Source organism: the organism of the source record quoted next, unplaced genomic scaffold (assembly GCF_019419815.1).
Source record: "Pyrus x bretschneideri cultivar Hongxiangsu unplaced genomic scaffold, Pyrus_bretschneideri_v1 Contig6, whole genome shotgun sequence".
Classification (NCBI taxonomy): Eukaryota; Viridiplantae; Streptophyta; class Magnoliopsida; order Rosales; family Rosaceae; genus Pyrus; species Pyrus x bretschneideri.
Genome location: NW_025999798.1, coordinates 4,494,567 through 4,521,083, shown reverse-complemented (window position 1 = coordinate 4,521,083; position 26,517 = coordinate 4,494,567). Strand labels below are relative to the sequence as shown.

General features: G+C 35.2%; 2 protein-coding genes and 1 non-coding gene across 5 annotated transcripts; 1 reads left to right on the top strand and 2 right to left on the bottom strand.

Annotated features, from left to right (window-relative positions):
- Positions 1–6,061: 6,061 nt before the first annotated feature.
- On the bottom strand, positions 6,062–9,046 carry LOC125471559 (proteasome subunit beta type-5-like). Of its 2 annotated transcripts, none has more exons than XM_048572114.1 (8): positions 8,919–9,046; positions 8,680–8,808; positions 8,440–8,569; positions 7,520–7,626; positions 7,086–7,220; positions 6,902–7,005; positions 6,407–6,507; positions 6,062–6,327 (listed from the first exon to the last, which is right to left on the bottom strand). In XM_048572114.1, the coding sequence occupies exons 2-8, from the start codon at positions 8,791–8,793 to the stop codon at positions 6,209–6,211; spliced, it is 810 nt and encodes a 269-aa protein (XP_048428071.1). In that variant the 5' UTR covers positions 8,794–8,808; positions 8,919–9,046; the 3' UTR covers positions 6,062–6,208. The 2 variants fall into 2 exon arrangements, with proteins under 2 accessions (XP_048428071.1, XP_048428072.1); XM_048572115.1 differs by having other exon boundaries at positions 8,680–8,847; positions 8,919–9,009.
- A 1,298-nt stretch (positions 9,047–10,344) lies between these two features.
- TRNAL-UAA lies at positions 10,345–10,427 on the bottom strand. Its single transcript has one exon. It is a non-coding gene; the product is annotated as a tRNA-Leu (tRNA).
- An 11,692-nt stretch (positions 10,428–22,119) lies between these two features.
- On the top strand, positions 22,120–26,415 carry LOC125471460 (U-box domain-containing protein 6-like). 2 transcript variants are annotated; one of them, XM_048571850.1, is made up of 6 exons: positions 22,120–22,258; positions 22,910–23,002; positions 23,199–23,384; positions 23,581–23,688; positions 23,853–25,042; positions 25,451–26,415. In XM_048571850.1, the coding sequence occupies exons 2-6, from the start codon at positions 22,952–22,954 to the stop codon at positions 26,241–26,243; spliced, it is 2,328 nt and encodes a 775-aa protein (XP_048427807.1). In that variant the 5' UTR covers positions 22,120–22,258; positions 22,910–22,951; the 3' UTR covers positions 26,244–26,415. The 2 variants fall into 2 exon arrangements, with proteins under 2 accessions (XP_048427807.1, XP_048427808.1); XM_048571851.1 differs by having other exon boundaries at positions 22,190–22,300.
- The last annotated feature ends 102 nt before the right edge of the window (positions 26,416–26,517 follow it).

The window sequence follows — 26,517 nt, the reverse complement described above, 5'->3', positions numbered from 1 at the left end:
AAGAGGATATCCACTGGAGTAGGTAAATGAGTGCTAAATTTGTTCGAGATAAATTTTATTTGAACTCATGTAATTTCTTTTTGCACTTAATTTATTTTTAACATCCATATAATTTTTAGATAAACTATCAATGTCTCTTTAAACTTAAATTTACTACCTCAATTACCCTCACAAACTCAATTCAATATGTGAATTTATCTTTACACCTATTTAGAAAATAAAAATCCAAAATCAATGTTCCATAACTCGTTCAAGGCGTAAAGAGAGCAGTCAAATGAACGATGTTTAAAAACTTTACTTTGAGTGTCACGTCGATACATGTCTGGAGTTGTGTTTGCTGAATTGATCAAACAAGCAATCTGAAGTCGGAAAATTATGTGAGCAGACAAGATTAGATGAAGTAATTAAATCATATGTTACCGTCTTTTGTGCTGACAAGATTTCTCTTACAATGGAAATCGAGTTGGGTTTTAATCCTTGTGTGCTTTGTCTGAATTGGATTCTCATCGTTTTTATCCTTTGATAAACAAATGTATTCAAACATTTTCTTTCTGGATATCTCTCTGGAACTGGAGAATGTAGTAGCGTTTTTCAATTGCTTTAATCTCAAATTTTAACCTCGGTTTTAGGATTATGTGTATTTGGGGGGTGGAATTGTAATCTGCAAATCCATATTCCAATCTACATGAATTACAGAACTCAAAATCATCTTATACATGTACACACAATAGTAATAATAAGGGTAAATTACACAAAACTACCTCAACTATGGATCGAACGACACTTTCATACCTCATCTTTTAAAAATGACAATGTCATACCTTAACTTAAGAATTTGTGACAATGTGAGACCTCCGTCAGTTTTTCTGTTAATTTCTCTGTTAAATGCTAATGTGGCTAGAGATGGGGCCCACTCACTAATCCAACTGGATTAAAAAATAATTAAATATTATAAAATTAAAAATAAAATTATTTTTTATATAAAATTGTGGGATCCACTCTCTCGCCTTTCTTTCTTCTCTCTCTAGACACCTGCATCCCCAAAATCCAAAAACCCTTCCCACCCTTCCCACCCGTCCCCCCCAACTTTCCTCCACCACCCTCTCTCTCATCTCTCTCTCTCTGGCCACCTACATCCCCAAAACCCATAAACCCTTCCCACCCGTCCCCCCCCCCAACCTTCCTTCACCACCCCACCGCCGCCCTCTCCTCCTCCATCTCCACCTCCTTCCCAAGGTTCGGCTAAAAAAAATTGAAAACGAAATTCGATAGATGAGAAAATAGAGAAACCAATCAAACCCACACCACAATGATACAATTCAATTCAAAGAATCTAACTTTCCCAATTTTCCCACACTTTCTCGGCACCCAAACAGAAAACAAGAAACAAAACCCAGAATCATCGCTATGAAACGCCCGATTCAGCTTCGACAATTTGTAAATCTTCAGCTAGGTCCAAATACCCCAGAATCATCGCCACACAGCTCTCCGGAAATGCCGAGATCGGGTTTTGATGGCAAATATTTTGGTGCTTACAAACCTGTTTTATGGGCTTGTTGCATGAATGCTCCCGTGGCACCTCCCCGCCACCTCTTGCTGGGGACAGCTCTTTTCCCGCGTTGGGTGGGGAAGGGTGGACGGGTGGGGAAGGTTGGGGGGATGGGTGAGGAAGGTTGGGGTTTTCTGTTTGAAAACGGGGAATTAGGGTTAGGGTTTGGGTTTGAAAGGGACAGGAAGAGGGAGGGGAAGGGAAGAGGTGGGGGATGGGGATGGGTTGAGGAAGGTTTGGGGGACGGGGAAAAGTTTGGTGGCTGTCGAAGAGAAGAAGAAGGTTGGTGCGGGTGGAGGAAAGGGGAGGCCCGCACCCCTAGGCCATTTTAATTTTTTTTTATTCTTTTTTTTTTTAATTTAATTATTTTTTAATCCAGTTGGATTAGTGAGTGGACTCCGTCTCTAGCCACATCAGCATTTAACAGAGAAATTAATAGAAAAACTGACGGAGGTCTGACATTGTCACAAATTTGTAAGATGAGGTATGACATTGTCAATGTTAAAAGATAAAGTATGAAAGTATCGTGACACCAATAGTTGAGGTAGTTTTTTGTCATTTACCCCAATAATAATGATATAAATACATGAATTATGTAGAATGCATTATTTTGTCTGTTTATTTCGTATTCCTCAATTCGAATGAGCCTCAGTCCCACAGTTGTCATTGGAAGCGGTAGTGGGTTTATTAATAAATTTTAGTTTTATAGTTGATTTCATCATGTATTTGATGGTAACTATATAATAGGATAAAAATAACAATTCACATTTTAAATTTAAGTTAGGTGTAAAGTGAAATTATATAAGTTCAAATACAATTTCCCTTTCTTTTAACGAGCCGTATAGGCAAAATTAAGCTCTAGGTGAATAGTCAATTGATTAGGCAAATTTTCCAGTGTCTACTTTCCGAAGTAGGTAACATTGCCTAGTTCTATGTGGAATAACATTTTTTTATGAGACAATCAAAGTAGACAAATTATCACGTCAGCTGTTTTAATATAGTTTTGCTCATCAAGAGATTTTTATTATTGTCTTCAAGGCATATGATGGTGATGTCATAGTGTAGGTAGGTCAGGTCTATTCCGTTATAATTAACATTCCCTCACTTTCTGGACTCTTTCTTGAAAATTGACGTTGTTTCTTATGCTGTCGAGATGTCATCCATATTATTAATACAATATTGACTCGCGTCTCTTTTTAATGAATAGCACACATTTTTCATCGAGGATTTTTTATAGCTTATTTATTTTTAATCATTTGAGTTTTAAATTTTTAACATATTTTTTTAAGAAAAAATTAGTATCTGGTTCTTAATCTTTAATGTTTATTGATTAAGATTTTATTAGTTTTTTAGATTTTGATGAAAGTTCCTATCATTAATATATTAATGAATTACATGTAAGTTACATAATTTTTACAATAAAAATTAGTAATTGATTTAGAATTTTAATACTCACACCCTTATTAAACTCCTAATTAATTTTCAATTCAAACATTCCAAAATATAAAAAATAAAATTAGAATAAGTTTGTATCCATTAATTTTTTATAAAAATTTGATATGTAGCCATTCTTAAATTGTGACATCCCACATCGCCCAGGGGAGTGATCCATATATGTATATTCTCATCCCTACCTAGCACGAGGCCTTTTGGGAGCTCACTGGCTTCGGGTTCCGTAGGAACTCCGAAGTTAAGCGAGAAGGGGCTAGAGCAATCCCATGATGGGTGACCCACTGGGAAGTTGCTCGTGAGTTCCCAAAAACAAAACCGTGAGGGAATGGTAAGCCCAAAGCGGACAATATCGTGCTACGGTGGTGGAACGGGCCCGGGAAGTGATCCGCCCCGGGCCGGGATGTGACATAAATATACCAATTTGTTATATGAAAAATGTACCTTTTTTTTTAATATAAAATGTACCCATTTTTTTATATAAAATTCATTCAATCTTTTCTCTAATCCATTTTTAAACTTATATGGGTGCATTTTGAAAATGTATTTATGTCAAGTTTAATAGAAGAAATTTAATAATGTTACTAAGCCTAATATCTTTTTTTCTTTTTTTGTGTTTTTGAAAAATGTACCCATGTTTTGGTACAATAATTTTTTGGTTAGTTTTTTATGAACGTACCCATGTATATATACACACAGAAGAGTATAATTTATCATTGATATTTTTTATCCCATAAATTATGGGTTTTATTTTAAATCTCATTAATATAAATAACTACAAATTTTCTTTTTTAAATTAAAAATATAATAACCTAAATAGAAATACATTATTACATTAATGTCAAGAACTTTGATCAAAAACTAAAAACTACAAAGGTTTCAATAAAAAAACATTGGTAGTTAGGGATCGCATCCAAAGTGTCATTTTTTAATTGGTTACTTTAAGGATATTGTTCACTTTAACGAAAACCTACATTTTTACACTAAAAAGTCAATCGTGATACTATTCACTTTACCCTTTATTTTGTCTTTATCATTAAAACTCAAAGTTGTTAAGTTCTTTTCATTTATTTTCTTTTTTTAATTATGGTTAAGCAATAGTGTAGTTTTTTTTTGGGGGGGGGGGGTGGGGGTATTATAATGCTTAATTAGCACATTTGCTTTTGGGATGAATGTCTGCAAAGAATCATTTGTTTATAAACAATCGGATCAATTTGTTTTTTTTATGAACAATGGAATCAAATTAGTTTTGATTATATTACTGTGTATGGATATTGCTGGAACTTTACTTAGCTGCATTCATTTAGTCCCTTAAATTGTCAGTTCAACGTATAATGATGAGTCATTCCATAACCAAACTACGTGGCGGATATGTGGTATGAGAATTGGTTAAAGCAATGTACTATCATGTAAAAAATGTACAGCATAACTCCGCGACAAGATTACTAATGAATCAATCAAATCTACGAAGGCAATTTCTTTAGATATAGAAAATTTAGAGTGTTAAATAAGAATTTTGGAGCAGTTAATACTACGGTGTAGTGATATTTTTTTTACTTGTAAGTGAGATGTTTTAGGTTCGATTCTTGCCAATTGTGAATTTGAACCACATTAATACTAACTCATTATGACTTGTGAGGCTAAACTCACTTCTCTTCCTGTTGATACAGATAATATCGTTTGTTCGAAGAAAAAAAAAATTGGAGCCAACAACTTTTTTTTACTAGTCATGTAAATTTAATTATCCTTTAGTGGGATTTGCACAATGATTATATCTCATTGTTAATCATGAAAACATGCTTGGAAGCTAACAAAATAGAGAGAGAGAGAGTATTGTTTGGGATCTAGACATCATTTATTTCGGTGGATATTTAAAATAATAATGTATTTATTGTTATGAGAATAATAATGTATTTTTTATGTGAATGATTGTACCTTTTTTTTTATTGTTCACTGATTTATTGGCAATTAAAATGGAAGGATCTGTGAAATTATGACTCAAAAGAAATTTTTTAGTATGCTGGGAATGTCATCCAATATATCGTCATCGAGCGTCATACTATAAGTAGCTAAATTTTTTTTTTCAAGTCTCAAAGCACTTGTATTATAACATATAATGTATCAAATCATGTTCTCAACATATGAAAAATCTCGCAAGACTCAAAGCTTCTCCAACTGGAGATGCAAATGCCTTTTGAATGGATCTTTTATATTTTGTGTTGGCCAAAAAGCTTTTCAATAGATTGGATGCAAAATACTCACATTTTTTAGAAAGTGTCCTGCCAATTTAAGAGAGAAAAATAAACGAAATTTATAAATTAACATCTTTTTTGGCGGAGTACAACTCATACATCTCCCATAAATTTAAAATAAGATGTAAATCAGTAAATATGATTTTTGCACCTGCCCTCAACTCAATATAGTAATTAAATTTACATAAAAAAGGCATGCCTATTTTATTTGCTTTTTTTTTTTTTTATGGAAAAAAAAAAATATATATATATATATATGTATGTATGTATATGTATAACTTGGATCAAATTCTAGCGAGTAGTAGTGATGACATCGTGCGCAATAAAAAATACATCCACATACAGGCAACTAAAAAGGTATATAATCATTATATTTACATGCTTCGTGCTCAAGGGATCTCATTGATTGAAGGGGGTCTCATTAATTTGGCATGAACCAACTAAAATTGAAGGGGGTCTCATCAAGGGATCTCATTGATTGAAGGGGGTCTCATCAATTTCTCAACCCTAATCAATCGCCGTTTGGTTGTTCTACGTGTTCATAATGATGGTGGGACCCAGTTCCCCCAACTAAAATTGGTTCTTCTTGTTGATACATTTCTCATAATCGAGATCCTTTTCGAGTCTTTGTGTTTAGAACGCAAAGATCGGGAGACCCAACCCTTCTATTCTCCCAAAAAATAGAGAATAAATCAACAACGAACTCATCATTCATAAAATTCTAATATAAGATCTCTCATTACAAGTAAAAAATACAACTAAACTGTAGTTATGGCTTATCGGTCACGAGGAATTGTAATGGAAGAACATCAACGACAACAGATCAAATTCATCATTTAAAGGAAAAGGTAACAAAGACTAGAAGGTCGACTTAAAAATCCCAATACAACAAATCAGGCTTTTACATATAAACCTAGAAACGGTCACGAAATCCTACAGCTTGTATTTTTAGTTTCCATCAGACGTCAACCATTTCTTGTTCAACAGAGACTGCCGCTGCAGGGTAGTAGCTGTAGTGAAGCTCCCCGACATCGTCTCCGGATAACTTCTTCCATCCGTTTGGTCCCACGTGGTAGACTAATAACAAACACACAAGTTAAAAACATATAGAAGTCATGAATGTGCAGAGAGAGAGAGAGAGAGAGAGAGATTTTACCGCTAGCAACACCGCCGCTGGCTCCATCGCGGAATGTTGCATGATATATTGCTCTTCTAGCCAACTCGGCAGCTTCTTCTACAGACATATCATATCGGTACCTAACATAGGCAACCTGAGTTAGAAGAATAACGGGTGCAGTAAAACGTTTACAGAAAATAAGATAATGCCTACATATAAATAAAACTCAACCATATGAAGGAAATTGCAAGTAGCCAGAATGTAGAGAAAACTTCGATCTATTAGATAAAATAGAGGGCGAAAGAAGGGAATGCCTACACAATTTCTGATAAGGCAAAGCAGAATGCCATAATCAATGGCATTGAAATACAGTAACAGTTGACGGAAAAGAAAAATGGTTATAAAGGAAAACTGCAAGCATGTCTGTGCTTGTGCTACAACCACAACATCAGGGCAAAGGCTTATATGATTCCCATATGCCAGTTATCCGGATTACCAATTGAACCTCAACCAAAAGTGAAGGAAAGTACACACCCATTATCCAGAACACCATAAGCGTATGGAGAGCCAGACCCAACAGAAAACCGCATCCCCTTCAATCTTCCCCCTTCACTGTCGACATAGTAAAGTCCAGGACCCTGCATTCAAACAAGGATACACATTACATGAGTATAAATGGCAGCAAAATGTAACGTGACAAGATTTGTATCTCATTTACCGTTTCGTCCCAGCCTGCAATCATGGTCCCAACTGAGAGACCCATACCACGATAAGAGTAAAGAATGTTTGCCAGCAGCTTTGATGCTCCAGTAACTGAAATCCTCCGCTTATTTGCCAATTCATGCAGCCGACACTGAGATATAACAAACAATTGGTTGTTAGTAACCAATAACCCTATAGTAAGTCAAAATGAACAGCACAATTGTCATCCGACTGATCCCCTTAATAGGTGAACATCGATATGGCACCACTACTATAAAATTTGATCGAGATAAAATTTCTTGAGCATATTGATCATCCAAGTACTCGTAAAAACATCATGACAGTATAGAGCACTGAAAAACTATATATCCAGCCCTTCAAAATGAATTGTAGCCGACAAGTCTAAAGTTTTTTAAGTTGCAAATTAATAAAACAGAATAGATGCACTACCTTGATCCCCAGATTTCTGTGCCAAAACTGGCAGTCAGCAGCTCCTCCAGCCATTGTACCAAGCATGTAAGGATTGATTTCAATAATCTTCTTCACAGATTGCGATGCTGAAAAGATAAGGAACAAAATTGTAAATGTAAACCCATGTTCTGTATCAAAAGAAAGTTATATCAGTATGCACATAACAGATAATCTCTAGGACACCTAAACTAACATGATTAAGAATAAGCCAATCCGATGAATAGCAAAATAAATCCAAATCACTCTAAAATGTGAAAAATGCACACGGGTATGCAGACATAACAGATACACTCTAGGACACCTACTAACATGATAATAACAAGCTAAACGGTGAACAACCAAATTCAATCATTATAAATGCAATACCTACGAGTTGGAATCATGAATTTGATAGTAGTAGAGTTGTACGGTTGAGTTTTGCCTACTTGTATGCTCCTCGGTTCGCTTTTTGTTTGGACCTATTCTTTTAAAGTTTGATTTGTTTTAGCCCTATAAAATGCAAAAAATAAAAATAAAACCACTAGCTCCGACGTCCAAACCACAGCAAGAGTCAAATGCGGGCCTCATGTGCAGAAGAGAACTAGATTTTCAGTTGTGCAAACACTGAACTTCGGTGATTTGGATCACACTAACATACATACACTGTAATAATTACAGGAGCTAGAAAAAAAATTTGGGCTGGCCCGGAGTCTCTAGTACACCTAAACTAACAGAATATACCAATCTGAGGCATAAAGCAATTAATCAAAACCATTCGGAAACGTGAAATAGCAACATCTTCACAGGCACTAAACAGTTTAAGCATCATTCCAAATTACCCCAACAAAAACTTCATGGCACAAAGCATACAACTACTTCATATATGCAAGCAATATGAAATACATTATAAAGCAACTTACAGATATAGCCGCCCATGCTGGCCCGAGAATCGGCCGCCACCATGACGCCATCCTTGAAGATGAACGCAAGCGTGGTTGTCCCTTTGGCCGGCTTCACCATCTGGATAGCTTCCTTCTGAAATCCATCAAACTGAAATAGCAGAGGAAACCGTATAATCAAATCCACATAGTCAGCCAAATTCTACCACGCAGAGACTAAGAACCACGGAAAGAGAGCACAAAAAGCACATGGAAACTCACATCATTGGTAGTAGGTACCTCGAACGACGGAGGAGCCGAAACGCCGTCGAGAAACCCACTGCTCTCGCCGCACAGCGGCGCGTGTGTTTCGAGACCGGTAGTGTCAAGCTTCATGGCTCTTAAAATCCTCTGAGAAACACAACATTAGAGATCGAAAACTAGTGCAATCTATGTCAAATTTCACAGATTCGGTAAATAAAATCGAAAGATTTAAGATAAATTAGGGGCTGTGAAAATACCTTGGAGAATTGATGATTTCGCAGACGAAGAGGAAGAGGAAGGGAAGGAGGGAGAACGGAGAGTGAGATGGAGCTAATGAAATGGTGGAAGGAATGCTTGCTTATTTACACTGCGTTTTGGTTTTCTTGTGCGGGGGGAAAATTAGAAGTGACCAGTTGGAATTGATAATGGGCTTTAATTTGGGCCAAGACGGTAAGCCCACATCTAGTTTATATGATTAGGTCCTTAAAAGGGAAATGGGCTCTTTGTTTTGGTAAGAGAAAAAAATGGCCCCCTTTTATGAAGGTCTTTGGCGGCATATGTCGATGAGGTGTGGGGTTCCTTCACTTCATCCTCAGTGGCCTTCTTTTGTAGAGAGAATCCCATGGTGGTTAGAAAACTCTCTCTCGCAGTCACTGTTTATAATGCATATTGTGAGAATGGAATAATCGCAACTTCATCAGTTGCAAGAAAATACCTATATTATGGCGATATCAAATTAAACGGGTCTTAATGGGTTTGCCTGGAAATTCAGTTCTCCATGATGCTTAAAGAGGTTGCTTTGGCAAATTTGGTGCACAAGTTTGATTGGACAATGCCTGGTGGTGCAAGTGGGGATGACTTGGACATGACTGAATCTACTGGTGAGTCCATGTCCCAAAAATATGTGCGTGAAGCCGTTGCAACTCCGTATTCATGCAACTCATATAATAAACCTAAAGTGGTATAATAATGTAATTTGGAATGTTTGCCTCCAATACTATAAGCAAATAAAAATTCGAAATTTTCAGAATAAATATTAAATTTTGCACTTTCTTTCAAAATAAATGATAAATTCAGCGTTTTTTTTTCATTATATGACAAGTATTTTAGATCATGCGCTAATCGAAAAAAAATCTGGATCATCTGCTTGTATTAAATAATTTGGAGCATTCTAGCCAACCTTTCCGTCCTTCATGTTGTGACCTTGTTGAAGGATGAACGAAGTTCACAAACATGATCTCTCAACTTTCTGATGTCAGACCAAACATAATATAATATATACACATTCATTTTCATAGCAATCAACATTCACGAAAACCCTTCCATCTGTTACAAGACCTTATATAGTATATATACATCGAACATGCACGAAGTTGATAAGTATGCAAACCAAAACGGAGATGTGAATGGGAGACAAAGATCGATGAGGGGTTTACTGGACAGAATGCTTAATGCGATGGGCTTTCTTGTGATTTAGGAAAAGAAAGTGGACCAGGTGATGGGCTTAAGCTGGGGTCGACTCGAAACACGGTAGACCCAATTCATATTTATATAATTAAATTGGCCTTATAATTTTGTGAATAAAAATAAACATATGGGCTATTTGTTTTGGTCAAATAAATAAAAAAGGACTTAAAATAGGATACATCAAGAAAAATAATAATATTTTTTTTGTTCAATTTTTGCTGGCTATGGGGTTCGAACCCATGCGCACTTATGTGCAGAAGATCTTAAGTCTTCCCCCTTAACCTCTCGGGCAAACCAGCTGATGATGAAGACATACTGTTTAACTTGTATATATATATAATTAATATTTTTATGATTTTTTTCAGTCGTTTGTTGAAGTAGTTTTCATGCATTGAAAGTGGACAGTAACAACACTTTGCAGATCACATGTGTAACCTACAACCCCATAAATAGAAGGTGGTTCCGTATCTAATCAAATTTGTGCAACCAAATGATTAAAAGAAAAATGAGCAATACTTATGTATTCTCAGTGACATAGATGACATACTAAGTAACAGTGCAACATATATTTTCTTGTTTGTAATGCCTTAAGAAGAGCCTTTTTACGTCTTTAGTAGATGAATACTCGAGTTTTAAAAACGCAACAATATTTGTTATATTATTGTTGCTTCATGTCATTGAATCATAATAGAAAATCTTAGATGGTCAAAACCAAGTAAATATATTCTCCTAGAAAGTATATATATTTTTTCTTTGAGAGAGTTAGATGTAAGAGCAATTGTGTAGACAATTATTAGCTTTAATTCTTGAAATTTTGTTTCAGTTTAGGTCGTTGACTTTTGACCCAACTAAGTAACTTTTTAAATTTTAATGATGAGTCAACATATTTTAAGGGTGTGATTTCACAAACTTATAGAAAGGTCTTTAACGTAGGTTCATTAACATTACAAACCACATGGATAGGTTCGATAAATCATCTAATTTAACCTGCATAAGAGGTTTACTAGTATTATAAACCACCAGTCCTGCTCTTCTAAAGTCCTCATTTTGAATACTTGTGAAGATCAAGGGTATATTAGTCACAAGATCATCTCTCCAAATAGCAATAAAGTCCAACCGATTTATGAAATTAAGATAGTAAAAATGTCTGCATGACTTGTGTAGTCATTCAAAAGTGGGGCTGCTCATATGAAATGATGGCAAATGATGTAAAAATGGTCAAACCTCAAACCCCATTGCTAGTCTACATGGCACGTGTCTCACCCTAGTGGACCGTTGGTTGGATTTTTACTTGTTACTTTATTTATTAATGTTTGATGAGTTTAAATTTTTAGATTTTTATCTCTAATTACTTGTATATATATATATATATATATATATATTGGAGTATGATTCTCTTCTTTCTTTTCTTTGTTCTCCTTCATTCCTCTCATATTTGAACGGTTATGGTTAAACCACATCAGCATCTTATATTAATTTTATATAAAAAAAGAATGACAAAATAAAGAATGTGAAAGAAGGGAAGGAAAGTGAATGAAAAAAGAATGCCATATGTATCATGCTTTTCAAGTGGCATTTGCCGACATGCATTTTTTCACTTTTCATTTTACCTCTTAGGTAAAAGTTAAACAAACTAATATCATGAATCATGATTCATTACCAACAAGTCAACCACTCGTGGCGACTCAATTATATGAAGACAAGTTTTGGATTTTTTTTTAACATAGGGCTGGTTTGAAATTATTTTTAAAATAATTAAAAATATTTTTTAAATAAAATCAATTTTTAATAAAATGTAAGTTAATTCTGAAAAAACATATGAAGTACATAATTGATATTTTTTTTTACAATAAACACTTAAGTACTTTTGAACTCATAAACATTTTTTTTTCTAAAAGCGGTTTCAATGATTTGAAAAGCACTTTCACACAAGTCCATACACATAAGCAAATACAACAGTAGATGGCTGGCAAACTTAAACATTATTATGAAATTTTAATCGCTTAATTTCAAGAGAAAAAAAAAAACTATAGACCCTCATTATTGCAAAATAGGTGAGGAGTTCTCTAGTTCGATTTAAAGCAAATGATTTACGCCTGTTTTTTTTTTCTCTCGTTGTCCACACTTTTGTTTATGTTCATTGATTTTTCTTTAATTTATTCAATACAAACATCAGCATAAAAAACTTGTGTAAGGGAAAATGACGTTCATATATTTTTTCCCTTTCTCAAGTATTCTTTGTTACCGTTAGTAGTTGCTAGAGGTACACTGAAACGATTTAAAAATATTGTCTACCTAACGTTTTTATTAGTTAATGATTGAAAGACGAACTAGTGAGTGAGGAAAGCTAATCACTCGCCATCATGGAAGGAGCTGCGATTTGTTTTAGATGCAAAGTTCTAACAAATTCTGAAATTTGACTTGGAGATGCGAACTTTTTGTTGTTATGCTCATCATCCCCGGAAGCAAGGGGATGGTTTCAATCTTTCAATTTCAGTCACAGCTCGCTCAACAGTGTTTGGCCCCATATCCTTAATTTGGGCACCAACCTTATCCGTTCTTTGACTATTATTTCAATCATTCCTCGAGTATTTTCCTCCATTTTTTGTTCTATTATATGCTTTAATTATTACTAAAGTATTAAGCACTCTCCCAAAATAGTGTTAAGATACTCTTCGGATCTCACTGTCTAAAATTCAAAGATTAAGAAGTCATGATAAGAGAAAGAAAAAGAGATCTAGGCCCTTGTTTTGTGTAAGGTAGGCCAGTGGAATGTGTTTATAAGGATCGCATAATTCAATTTGAGTGATCCATATTTCTTGATCCTTAGACTCCGAACAATGAGATCCGAAGAGAATATCAACTTCCCCAAAATAGTACATTCTTGTTTGTTTGCTGAGAAGAATGTGATGTATACTCTTGTTATTATTGAACAATATTGCTAGCACCTTATTGTATATTATTATGTATGGGGTATACGTTTTCCATTTTAATAAAGAGCCAATTTGGAAATATAAACAAATAACTAATGAGTCTTAATTTTATAAGTGCATTGAAATTCTTTGGTGTGACTGCTTGCTTATCTGTTTGTATCAAAAATAGCTATGGTTGGTACTTCATCATTTTGTATTAATATTAGTTTACTTAGGTTGTACCATATGTGAAAATGCCGACGTTGATATCAATGGCGTAGCCAAAAATTATTCGGTGGATGAGCTAAGCTAAAATTATTACTACGAAATCAAATTTTTAATCCTATGTTGCCCACATAAAGTTATATAATAGTAAAAATTGAATGTAGTAATTTGAAGCAAGAATTTTATGCTATGTTTTCTAGGTTTCTAGTCTTCAAAGCTTTCAAGTGAATAAAATAAGGAACCATTTGTGGTGTGAAAGTTTTAATTTATTACTATTAAATATAAGATTGGTTAAAGTGATGAGTTTATTTAACATCTATTAGCTCGTATTATTCTTAAAAACATCCTTACTACTAAAAAATTTCATTTCTTAAGTGAAATATGGCAATTAAAAATCATAAACTAACCTAAAAATTAATATTTTTAAGCTTGAAGAACCAAACTCTCCCTATGTTGTAGCCTAAGGGAGCCTTGTACTTGGCTCCGCCCTTGGTTGATATAATTAGGACTAAGGTAGTAATACTAATACTAAAAAATAATGAGAGTGTATCACGTAGTCACATGTCATCGTCACAATAAAAAACCAATTAACGATGGTTTCCTTTACAAATGTGTGTGTGTGTGTATATATATATATACATATATATATTTGGATAATCCCTCTAAAAATAACTCCCTTAAACTTCTTAAACATGTAGAGTGTGGCAACGATGCTGTGTGGCACTGAATGTCTCATATTTGTAGCACTATATCTATCTTTTCTACAACAATTAGATCTTAAGCCATCTCCAACTGAAGGCTAGTCGGAGGGCTCGTTTTAGCCCTCTGACCCTCCAAGATATTAATATTTTAATGAATAGTACATGACCATATTTGCCTTCATCTCCAACCGAGGGCCAAAGGGCCATAAGGCTCGTTTTAGCCCTATCACAAAAAACCGTCTCCAACCGAGGGCCAAAGGACCATAGGTGTAACATCCCACATCGTCCAGGGGAGTGGATCATGTAAGCTTTATATGTATATTCTCATCTCTACCTAGCACGAGGCCTTTTGGAAGTTTATTGGCTTTGGGTTCGCGTGAGAGCAATCCCAGGATGGATGACCCATTGGGAAGTTCTTGTGTGAGTTCCCAGAAACAAAACCATGAGGATGTAGTCGGGGCCCAAAGCGGACAATATCGTGCTACGGTGGAGTCGAGCCCGAGATGTAGTGGGGGCCCAGGCCAGTATGTGACAATTTGGTATCAGAGCCTAACCTTGGCCGTGGTGTACCGACGAAGACATCGGGCCCCTAAGGAGGGGTGGATTGTAACATCCCACATCGTTCAGGGGAGTGGATCATGTAAGCCTTGTATGTATATTCTCATCTCTACCTAGCATGAGGCCTTTTGGGAGCTCATTAGCTTCAGGTTCCATGGGAACTCCGAAGTTAAGCGAGTTCGCGCGAGAGCAATCCCAATATGGGTGACCCACTAGGAAGTTCTCGTGTGAGTTTTCAAAAACAAAATTGTGAGGGCGTGGTTGGGGCCCAAAGCGGACAATATCATGCTACGGTGGAGTCAAGCCCGGGATGTGACAATAGGGCCAAACATAATTTATTATGTTGGTTAATGTTATTTAATGTTGTATAATAGCTTAGGAAGTTATAGAAAAAGAAAAAAAGAATTTAAAAAAAAATATGAAACAAATTTTGTAAAATAGAAGTTATAGGAAAAAAAATATAAAACAAATTTTGTAAAATAGAAGTTATAGGGAAAAAAATGTGTAAAAAAAAAATACTAATAACGACATTTGAAATTTGGCCTAGAATTCCTGTCGATTATATCTGACATAAATGCTATAATTTCTGGCCTAGCCTAGGGCTGGCTAGATTGGGCCAGCTGGTTGCCCATTTGGTCCTTTCAGATTTTGTGGGGCCCACGAGCCCGCTGGCTTAGACCTCAGTTGGAGATAGTTTTCGGGCTATTTTCGGCCCTCTGACCCTCTAGACCTTTCGGTTGGAGATGACCTTAATGTTTAAATATGGCCATTCATTTTTATGGGATATTCAATCTTTCGTTATATTTGTAGGAAAATATGTATCTATACTTTATACTATTACTAATAAAACCCTCGTTGTCAACTTTTTTTTTCCTTGTTTTTTATTTTGCTCTCACTTTTGATACACATTATTGACAAAAAGGAGGGTAAAATAGTAATTTTGTACCTTTTGACAAAATGACAATCATATCCCTATTTTTCCTATTTTTTGCATTTTTTTTTTAAGAAAATGACAATCATATACTTATTTTTTCAATTTTAACCTTACTTTTGATACACAATATTTACGTAAGGAAGACAAAATAGGGAAAAAAAGTCGACAAGGAGGCTTTTCTTAATAATATTATAGAAAAAAAAATATGCATTTATTAAGAAAAATTGTTTACACATACAAAGTATGCGCTCTTTGCTCGTATGTGTTAAAATTATAGCATTATATAGATTCTAGTTTGGTAAATAACTAACGTTGAATCTGCATGCCATTTAACTAATAAAAAAATGCACACGCAATCAACTCAAATCCAAATATGACAAATTAAACCGCCCATGAATATAAATGTAAACCCCTAATTTTGTCCTTACATGTTCATGAATCCTGCATGCCATGGGCAAGTGACTTTGGCGGATACGGACAAAGTTGCGCTTCGGCGGTCCAAAAAGATTGAAAATCTTGGATTTTAGCTCGAAAAATCAAACCATGCGACCATACTTTTGAGCATACCAAGAATGTCAAGCAAATTGTCGCCACGTGTAACTCGCAGAATCCATTGACACGTCCCTGTTTAGTACTTGAACTTCCCACGACTTTTCTCCGCCGGTGAAATAAAAAGTAACTGAGCATTGTATTAAGATCTTTCGGGATCTTGCCATTCGATTATATGGAAAGGGTTTCTCTTTGATCATTTCTAGCAAGTTCATTCATTTGGACTATTAAAATTTGATCTAACGATTAAAATTATTATAATTTTTAAAAGATTCTTTATTTGTAGCCGTTAGATCAAATTTCATTAATCCGGATGAATGAACTTTGTGGAGCCAAAAATAATCAAGAGGCGACGCGTAGATTTTTGGGTTAAAATGATAAAATTACCCTCGAGGCACACCAGGTTTTCTACACTCGAGCAACGGGCAAACATCTCTCAACCAAGCCAAAAGTGCCCAAAATAAGTAACAAATTCAAAATTATTTCATCCATATTCATCTTATATTCCCTACAAGGTATTTACTCTATATCCTTCAAAACATTCCATATAAATTGAGTTAATTGGCCAATTAATTGAGTTATTACCTAATTAATCCATTAATTGTCCAATAACTCACCTATTACACCCCAAAAAACATCCAAAGGCCGGCCACTCTCTCTCCCAAAGAGGGCCGGCCATGCTCTATAAATTGGACCCCATTTTCTCTAAATAGGTAAGTTATACACTCTTGCAAAACTCCCAAAAACTCTCCAAACATTTTTATTTCTAAATTCTAACTTTGGCATCGGAGGTTCTTCGGCCAAAGCCCCCTCATTCATCGTGGGCGCGTGAGACTCTTGACCTTGATCAAATGTGTTGATTGTTTTGTAGGTGCAATTTTGTCAAAGAAGGAGAAGGCAAAAATTTGCATCCACAACCTTGATGGACTTGGTGGAAGGGATCCAGAGAGGATCCCTTTCCCGATTATAATGGATCATAGGCTAGGTATGGTTTTTTAAGAATTTAGACATGCTGATGAAGAAATGAATTACAAAAAAATTAGTTTGATTATAATAAAAATACGACAGATTATAAATGTATTATATGAGCATTATGTGGAAGACACATAGAAATTACTATTTAGGAATTGGCTAGCTTTTGTAGTGTAGACTTATAACTAAACAAAACATTAAAGTGATTGATTGTATATAAAATTAAGTTAAAAGGGGAGACATTCATTATCGTCTCATGATGAGGTCACATTAGGCACGCCCTGAGCCCTCGTATTAGTATGACATTCCTGAAGAAAGTTGGGGTTCTACCACAACAACAATTCGTAATATAAGGAGTAGTCTAACATCTTATAAGCTCTTACAACGTTTCTCCTTTCACCAATGTGAGACTCTTTTACCTTCACATTCTCATACCACCTCTCATAAGTGTGCAGCAAACTTGAAGAAATGACTGCTTAGGGATTACATTTCAAAGGGCAAAAATATGAAATCTAGCAAACTTAAAAAGAAAAAGATTGCTTATAAATTACTCTTTTACATTCATATTCTCACACCATCTCCAAAAATTCCGTTTTGGTTCATTTTGGACCTTGTTTAGTTGGAGGTTTGAGGTGACCGACTCACTTAGCTTCCTAGATAGGAGAAAGTCAGCTATGATGCCGACTAATGAGTATTTTTAGACTCACGCCACAACTTTCTTCTTCCCTTTTATTTTCGTCTTCCTATTTTTGTTGGATAAAATATCTCAAGAGAACACTAAGCTAGGTTGCCGTGATATTCTTCTGGATTTCCGAATCATAAAATCAATGAGTTTGACTTTGCAAGATAGTGATATACGAAGACGTGTGAACCTCTAATTTTTCCTCCATCGACTTCAGGCCCGCTGACAATAAACCAGGATTTTTATCGTATAGGGCAATGTCTTCCATGACGTTATAACCGATATGGGACATAAGACGACGGTAAACAGATTGACTGAAAATGAAGAATCAAATACTGACACGTCAAACGATAAAATAATTTTTATTAACGATCAACTTCGAACAAAAACATTCACATCAACATTAAGAATCCGCTCAACATCATCTTATTGATACAACCATTAGGTATGATGTCTTGTTAAATCACCGAGGAGAGAAAGCAAACACAATGGATCTCAAGTGAGAAGCTAGGATACGAATATCATGAATAATTCTTCCACCAACAATACATTGATCTACAAACATAAGAGCCTATTTGGTATTCTATTTGAATCCAACTTTTTAAACTTAAAAATATTTTTCAAGTTTTAAGTGTTGAAAACTTATCTGGTAAGAATCTTTTTTTTTTTTTTTAAAGTAGACTCAAAATTAACTTAAGAATTAGTTTATCTTTAAAAAACATCAAGAGTGTATTTTTAGAGTTTTAAGTTTAAACCTCCCTCTTTCTTTCTTCACCTAATCCTCCAATCTTCTCTCTATCATTTCTATCTCTCCTCCAATCTTCTCTTTCCTTCTTTTTCTCTATCTCTCTCTCTCTCTCTCCTCCGATTATCTCTCCTATTTCATTATCCTCTCTCTCATCTTACTTTTTGTTGAATTTAGAAGTTTACAGTGTAGAATGAGATTTTTCTCTTTAAAAAAAATTGTGAATTTCATACTGAACAATTTAAAAATAAATTGTTTTGAATAAATGTTCTTAAAAAAGGGTTTGAAAATGATGAATTTTTTTAAATACGATACCAAACATTCCCAAAATTTTTTGTTGTGTTTTCAACAAGTAATACTGAAAAGCAAGAATCTAACCTACTAATTTCAGGTACAAGAATAACCGTCCGTTAACTACTTGAGCTAGCTACAAACCCTTGCAGTATCATCAGATATTTTTGAAAAAAAACAAACCATGAGAGCAAATGTGTGAAATGCACATGAATCACGTGACCCGAGTGAGAAAATACTTTAAACCTTTTTAACCACTTACGGAGGGAAGACAAAAAGTTAAATCCGTGAATTACGGATCTACCAGAGGCGTTAACAGCGTGGAGATACTGTCAAAATTGGTGGTGAAGAACACTACCACGTGGACGAATGGTCAGCTCATATTTTTATAACCACACGGAATTGACGATTCCTGTTCCCGTACCCCTGCTTGGAGACATCTGCTGCCAATGGGAAATAATGGAATCGGCTCGAGTTGAATTGACCTAAATACCCTCCGACTACATATCGTATTCTCATTTCTCCCGACCAAAACAAGAAAAATGCATTGATTGGTATATTATTGTAGTTACGTTTATACATGCAAGATTTGAAAAGTTAAACAATGGGAATAGAAAAGGATTAATTTGAAAGGGATTCCAACACAATTGTGATATGAGCGATTTTTAATTTTCGAGAAATTTTTTTAGTATGTTAGGATTACGGCTTAGATGGTAAGTGTAATAATCAACTGGTTGAATTTTTTTTTTTTAAATTTCAATTAATTGTATTATTAAGGTTGATATACTGAACCGTGTTAGAGTGCATTGAAAATTTTCTCCTAATTTTTTAGCAAAATTATTTGCCATTGTATAATAAATATGTCACATGGGATGGGAGTTCCAATATATATATATATATATATATATATATATATATATATTGGTTTTAGGGTTCCAACAAGCTAGCTTCAATTTTGTTGGTATATTTTAATTTTGGAAAGGAGGGACCATGGATCAAATAATTCATAACTTTTGGAGGCAACCACATAATCTAATACTAATTGTGGCTATTCCTTCCTAAGCTTTTTCTAAAAGAAAAGGAAATCATAAAAGAAAATGCATTATCATATTTGTTTCTTTTTTTTTTAATTAAAAAAATGTTTACTAGTATTGGGAAAGGGAAGATGGTTTGAAACTATTACATAATTTATGAGAGATGGAGTTTCGAATCCGAGATGTATGGGTAGAATCCCAACATCTTATCACTAGACTATTTGACCACATGCAAAAGTGGAAACGTGAAAAAAAAAATGAGAAAAGAGCAAGTTAAAACAATGTGAAAGCCAGACTTGTAGTCAGAGGGAGGCTGAAATGCCTTTGTGAGTCTTTTTGGTCCTTGGAAGGGATGGATAACCGCGGCTTGCCACCAGTTGTCCCCCTTCAAAAAAAAATATTATTATTAATAAAATCTTCTTTATCAACCAAAAATTGTTGTGTCATTTTCAAGTTAGAATAATTTAATAAAAATTTTAATGCCACTTAGTATTACGGTCTAGTGATATTTTTCTTTACTTGCAAGTGAGAGATCTTAGGTTTGACACTCGTCAAAGGCAGAGTTAAACCACATTATTATGTCAAGCCCATTCTAAGACTCAACTCACTTCCTCACACCCTTAAAGTAGATACTATTGTTTGGTAATTATTAAAACCAACAGTTCTATACACTAGTATGCAATGAAAACAATGTTATGTGATAAGTAACGACATTATAAAAAATCAGGTATTGCATAGGTAGGCATATATTTCCTCTGTTAAAGTATTGGACATGATTAGGCATTAGATTAGATTAATGAGCATAACTAACTTTGATCACGATATATGCATAATCTAGTAATTTGGGGTCGTATTGGAATGTCACATAAATGCAATGGGAAATTAGGAACCAATAGTTTTCACTCGGAGTGGCATCAGTGGCAAAAAGTCACCCCATTTTCTATCTGCCACCAAAAATTTCAATTGACGAGGCAATTTCGTCATTCGCGCACATTTATGACAGATTCGCAAACCGACAAACGAGGAGGTCGGCAACTGTCGGCCGCTGAACCAGGGAGACAAATGCGGCATATTTAATAATATCAATTAATATTAATAGTTTATGTATATGGTATTTGTGGGATCTATTTAAAAGAAAATCAATTAAAATAAAATTTTAAGATTTATAATTGATGTATTAATGAGATCCACATAATAAAATAATTAAAAATTATTTGACATCATCTTTTCTCATATGTTAAATTTGACATATGAAACTCATATGTCAATTCATATATCAGCTGGATCTTGCTTTTACCTTCAAATTTGATTACATGACATTTTATTTAAGATTTGACATCTCCTTTTGAGATATTCTAAATTGAGATTTTTAAGTGCTAAAAACAATTTCCAATATATTCATATAAACATTAACATTTGAAAAATTGAAAAACAAAAAAAATTGAAGATACACACATCCACTATGTATGTGCGCCTAATTCATTTACTCGATTGTAATTAGCGTATTTAATTGTTTAAATATTAGGCGAACTATTTAATTAACTCATACATATATTGTCTATTCAATTCTCTATAATATTACTTCAAGCACTCCATCTTTTTAACCGTCACATTATTGTTCTATATTAAAAAATTGAACCATTAAACTTTGTAAATACCAAGTTATTTATTTATTTGACAAATATAATAAATTGACGGTCAATTGAAGTAATTTTTTTAGACACAACATTTGAAAAATTGAAAATTTAAATAATATCAATTATTAAATATTCAATTTTTCACACAATTTTTTTAGGACCTTTTACATTTTATTTTAATCATGACTAAACTAAACAAATTTAAACAATTAATAGGAAGGAGACACCATAAATAAACTCCCAATCAGTTTTCAAACAATTTCTAATTAGTTCTTTAAACAGATATATATTTTTTAAAATAAACATAAACAGCATAAATAAACTCCTGAGTGCGGAACACATGTCACAACCACAGTGCGGTTGTCAGCAGATCTCAACTCCTCAGACACAAAAAAAAATCCAATCTCCCTTCCCTTCTGTCCCTCCCTAAAACTCCCACAAATTCGCTCCTCTATTTGCGAATCTTTTTACAGACCTAAACTCTAATGAAATGGGAATGTACAGATCATCGACGAAACCCTAATTTTCAATTCGGTTGCTGGAATTTTCCCAAATGCTCGTTTATGAAGCCTCCATAGTTCCTCCCCGTTTCATTTTTCCGGTACTCAGCTCCCTCCCACAAACCCTAGCTGCTCGGAAGGTTTTTTAATTTTTGATATTTGTCAGCGGCATTGAGCTGTAAATTCCCAATCTGTTATCCGAAATCCCTCGTTTTGGGTGCTTCTGTTCCGCATCTGAATCGTAAGATATTGCCGGGTTGTGGTGGTTAACTCTTCAAGTTTAGTGCAGCGAGCTTCTATAATTGCGGGGTTCTCCTCCATTTCTCATCTGTCTCTCTCTGCGCGCGCAAGTTTGGAGTTTTGTGATTGGCCATGGTGGTTTCGTAGAAGGTCGTTTTCCGATTCCATTCTTTTTTTCGGTGTCTGAAAAAGTTGAGTTTTTGGAGGAACGGCTGGAATATCCCATTACAATTGTGTGGGTTTGCTTTTCTACATTGCTGTCTGAGATTCTGTATCTTTCGCCATTGGATGAAATGTCCAAATCAATTCGTTTTTGTTTTGATTTTTTTTTTTTTTTTTGGTTCTTCTGAAGATAATTTATTGTCTGAATCAACTGTGAATTCTTCTTTTTTTTTGCCTATTTGATTTTTTTTTTTTTTTTTCCTTTCTGCGGCCTGTCGATTTTCGAATGCTCTGTTTGGTTTCCGTGAAAATAAGTGTTTCGAATACGGGTTCATTTGATAAGTATTCCAATGTCAAGGAATGAATGAGTGGGCATAACGTTATGATTGGATTTTCAGTTGAATCATTGAAAACATGGATGTTATATTCATCTGCTTGATTTGTTTTCTGCTTAATCCTCAGTTTTCAAAGAAACCCAACAGCGCACATGTTGTATTTTCACTGCCATACCTATTTAGTCTGTGCAGTATTAGTTGTAGCGATTCGATATATTTCTGTCTTAACGCTCTAGATGTTTAATTGTGAAGCTTTCCTTATGCCTTGGCTAATTCTGGTTCACAATCTTTCCTAACAATGCAGGTGTTTAAAGTTGCCTCATAGTCTTTCAAGTGAGTTTGAATCATGGATATTACTGAGGTTGAAGAAAGCTTATTCGCGGCCAGCGATGCCAAGGTATGAATGAGATATTGGGACCAATCTATGCAATTATGTTTGCTAACGAACTAGAATGTGTTTATATGCATTTTCAAGTGTCGTGCATGCTTATTTTATCACTGTCACCATGGGTCCTCTGAATATCACCTTTTGATTTGTCTTACGGTTTTATCATCGTAGATCATTGGTTGACTCTCTTTGTTTTCTTCTGCAGTTGCATGGAGAGCTGTGCAAGGCACTCTCTGCAATTTATTGCAAAATAACGTCGATATTTCCTTCTTTGGAAGCAGCTCGACCTAGGAGCAAGTCTGGTATCCAAGCTTTATGTTCGTTGCATGTGGCACTTGAAAAGGCTAAGAATGTTCTTCAGCATTGCTCAGAATGTAGTAAACTTTACTTGGTAGGTATTCCCTCAATATTGCATTTGTAATTTATACAGTTATCGCTACTCCAACTTTTCGAGTAAACAATTGTTTCCCCGCTTCTACTGTGGAGGAATAGATTTCTCTTTTGGTGTTTAAATTTGTTTCATGCATGATGAGGTTGTGTATAAATTGTGTTGTGTGTATAATGGCCTAATTATTTTTATCATTCAGGCTATAACTGGGGATTCTGTGCTCTCAAAGTTTGAGAAGGCTAGATGTGCTCTTATGGATAGTCTTAGGCGTGTTGAAGACATTGTTCCACAATCCATTGGTTGTCAGGTAATTATTCTTTAAGGCCCCTTTGCAGTTTCTTTTCCTGGTTGGTGGTAATTGCATTTGAAGTTTTTGAATTAACTTGTGATGCTAGCATTCCGTGGTCATGATGCTTTGTGTACATCACTTAGATGTGTTCTAAACATAGTATATTGTTGATCTTGTTTCAGATTGAAGAGATTGTTAGTGAACTTGAGGGTACTGTGCTCTCACTTGATCCCTTAGAGAAGAAAGTTGGCGATGAAATAATTGCACTACTCCAGCAAGGGAAAAAGTTCGACAATTGTAATGACAATAATGAGCTGGAATCTTTTCATCAGGCTGCTATCAAACTTGGTATTACCTCTTCCAGGGCAGCTCTTACTGAGAGAAGAGCTTTAAAGAAAGTCATCCAAAGAGCCCGTGCTGAGGAAGATAAGCGGAAAGAGTCAATTGTGGCTTATTTATTACATCTTATGCGAAAATACTCCAAGCTGTTTAGAAGTGAAATCTCAGATGACAATGATTCACAAGGTTCTGCTCCTTGTTCTCCCACTATTCAGGGTTCCATTGAGGATGCTGGGCCCGGTGGCAATGTTCAGGCATTTGATCGACAACTGTCAAAACTTAGTTCTTTTAATTTCAAAAGTTCTTTTAATTCCAAGCCATACAATCGGAAATCAGGTCAGATGCCTCTTCCACCTGAAGAATTGAGGTGTCCGATATCTTTGCAGCTTATGTATGATCCGGTCATCATCGCTTCTGGTCAGACATATGAAAGGATTTGCATTGAGAAATGGTTCGGTGATGGGCACAATACCTGCCCAAAGACTCAACAGAAGCTGTCTCATCTTTTTTTAACCCCCAATTATTGTGTCAAAGGTCTCATTGCTAGTTGGTGTGAACAGAATGGAATTTGTGTTCCTGATGGTCCCCCAGAGTCTCTTGACCTCAACTATTGGAGGCTTGCATTTGAGTCTGAGTCCACTGATTCAAAATCTATGGGTAATGTTGGCTCTTGCAAGGTGAAGGGTGTCAAGGTGGTTCCTTTAGAGGAGAGCCATACTATAAAGGAGGACGTTGGAAATGAAACAGAAGATGTGTCTCCATTAGAGGAAGAGTCTGAGCTTGATGTTTTCGAAAGTTATCAGGATCTTTTAACCACCTTGAATGAAGAGGAAGACTTCAGGAAGAGGTGCGAGGTAGTGGAGCAAATAAGGCTCTTGCTGAAAGAGGATGAGGAGGCCAGGATGTATATGGGTGCTAATGGATTTGTTGAAGCACTTCTACATTTTCTGAGCTCAGCTTTGCGTGAAGCGGGTTGTTTGGCTCAGGAAAGTGGAGCCATGGCTCTCTTCAATCTTGCTGTCAACAATAACAGGTATAGTTGTTTAATAATTTTGAAAGAATCGAATGCAATAACTAGTTTTATGACAATATTTTGATTCGTTTTGTACTGAAAACTTCAGAGGTCTATTAAGCATCAAAATGCGGTGTCTTCAATAATAAAAAAAGCATCCGGGATAGGGTGAAGTGTATAAATAATTGTCTACGATGTGTTGATATTTCCTTGCGTCATGGGTGTAGAGAATGATGCATTGGCTTTCATGATTTGTTTTTAATTATTAGATGTTGATTCTCCGTTTATCACTTGGAATGTGTTGAATGGTCTGTATCTATGCTGTGCAGCATTTTGAGTAACATGTCAGAATTTTTGGTTCTGTTCTATGCTTCTCTAAACCTTGGATACTTGAGAATAGTTTTAATTTCGTTGATTTTTTTTTTCCAGAAACAAGGAAGCAATGTTAGCATCGGGGGTAATTTCATTGCTGGAGGAAATGATCTCTAATCCCAATTGTCATGGACCTGCAACAGCGCTCTATTTGAATCTCTCGTGCCTCGAAGAAGCCAAGCCTATAATTGGAACAAGCTCTGCTGTCCCTTTCTTGACCCAGCTCCTTCAAGCGAATGTTGAAACCCAATGCAAGCTTGATGCCCTCCATGCTCTGTACAATCTATCGAGTGTCCCGTCAAATATTCCTAAACTTATGTCAGCTGGTATTATCAGTGGTCTCCAATCCCTTCTTGCGGGCTCTGGCGATCAGATGTGGACAGAAAAATGTGTAGCTGTATTGATAAATTTGGGTTCAAGTAGTTCTGCCAGAGATGAAATGATGTCGAATTCGAGACTTGTAAGTGCACTAGCAACAATTTTGGAGGCCGATCAACCCATTGAGCAGGAGCAAGCTGTCTCATGTCTCTATATGTTGTGTAACGGGAGCGAGAAATGTAGTCAGATGGTCCTCAAGGAAGGAGTGATACCGGCGTTGGTGTCTATTTCCGTTAATGGCACATCAACAGGAAAAGAGAAGGCTCAAAAGCTGTTAATGCTGTTCCGTGAGCAGAGACAGAGAGACCAACCACCTCCTGAGGCGGAGGTGCATCTGTCTGTTGAAAATAGTGACAACCCCATGAGTGCACCGGAACCAAAGCCGCTATGCAAATCCTTCTCAAGAAGAAAGATGAGCAAACCATTTAGGTTTTTATGGAAGAGCAAAAGCTATTCTGTTTACCAGTGTTAGCTCCCATGGTGCTGTAAATTTCAGTGTTGCATCATCTTTTTTTTCTTTTCTATTTTCTCACTTTTTGTTTCTTTTCAAATAGCGGAATGTACAGCCCCCTGTAATTTATGGATTTTGGTTTCGCATTTACCTTTGAGGTAGGAAATATATATATGTATTATAATTGCTTTTATTTTTATTTTTAATTTTTTATTACTTTTTAATTAATTTTTTTTAATTTTTTTTAACATGCGATATTATTTACACTAAAAGGGAGAGGGTGAGCTTAGCGTCA

What these genes read in the sequence shown, in the direction of transcription:
- LOC125471559 (XM_048572114.1), bottom strand. Translation starts at nt 8,793, where the DNA reads ATGAAGCTTGACACTACCGGTCTCGAAACACACGCGCCGCTGTGCGGC. An exon ending in AGGTACCTACTACCAATGAT is followed by an intron (nt 8,570 to 8,679) that starts GTGAGTTTCCAT and finishes CTGCTATTTCAG; the next exon opens with TTTGATGGATTTCAGAAGGA. An exon ending in TTGCAGGCTGGGACGAAACG is followed by an intron (nt 7,006 to 7,085) that starts GTAAATGAGATA and finishes GTTTGAATGCAG; the next exon opens with GGTCCTGGACTTTACTATGT.
- LOC125471460 (XM_048571850.1), top strand. Translation starts at nt 22,952, where the DNA reads ATGGATATTACTGAGGTTGAAGAAAGCTTATTCGCGGCCAGCGATGCC. An exon ending in TCGCGGCCAGCGATGCCAAG is followed by an intron (nt 23,003 to 23,198) that starts GTATGAATGAGA and finishes TTTCTTCTGCAG; the next exon opens with TTGCATGGAGAGCTGTGCAA. An exon ending in CTTGCTGTCAACAATAACAG is followed by an intron (nt 25,043 to 25,450) that starts GTATAGTTGTTT and finishes TTTTTTTTCCAG; the next exon opens with AAACAAGGAAGCAATGTTAG.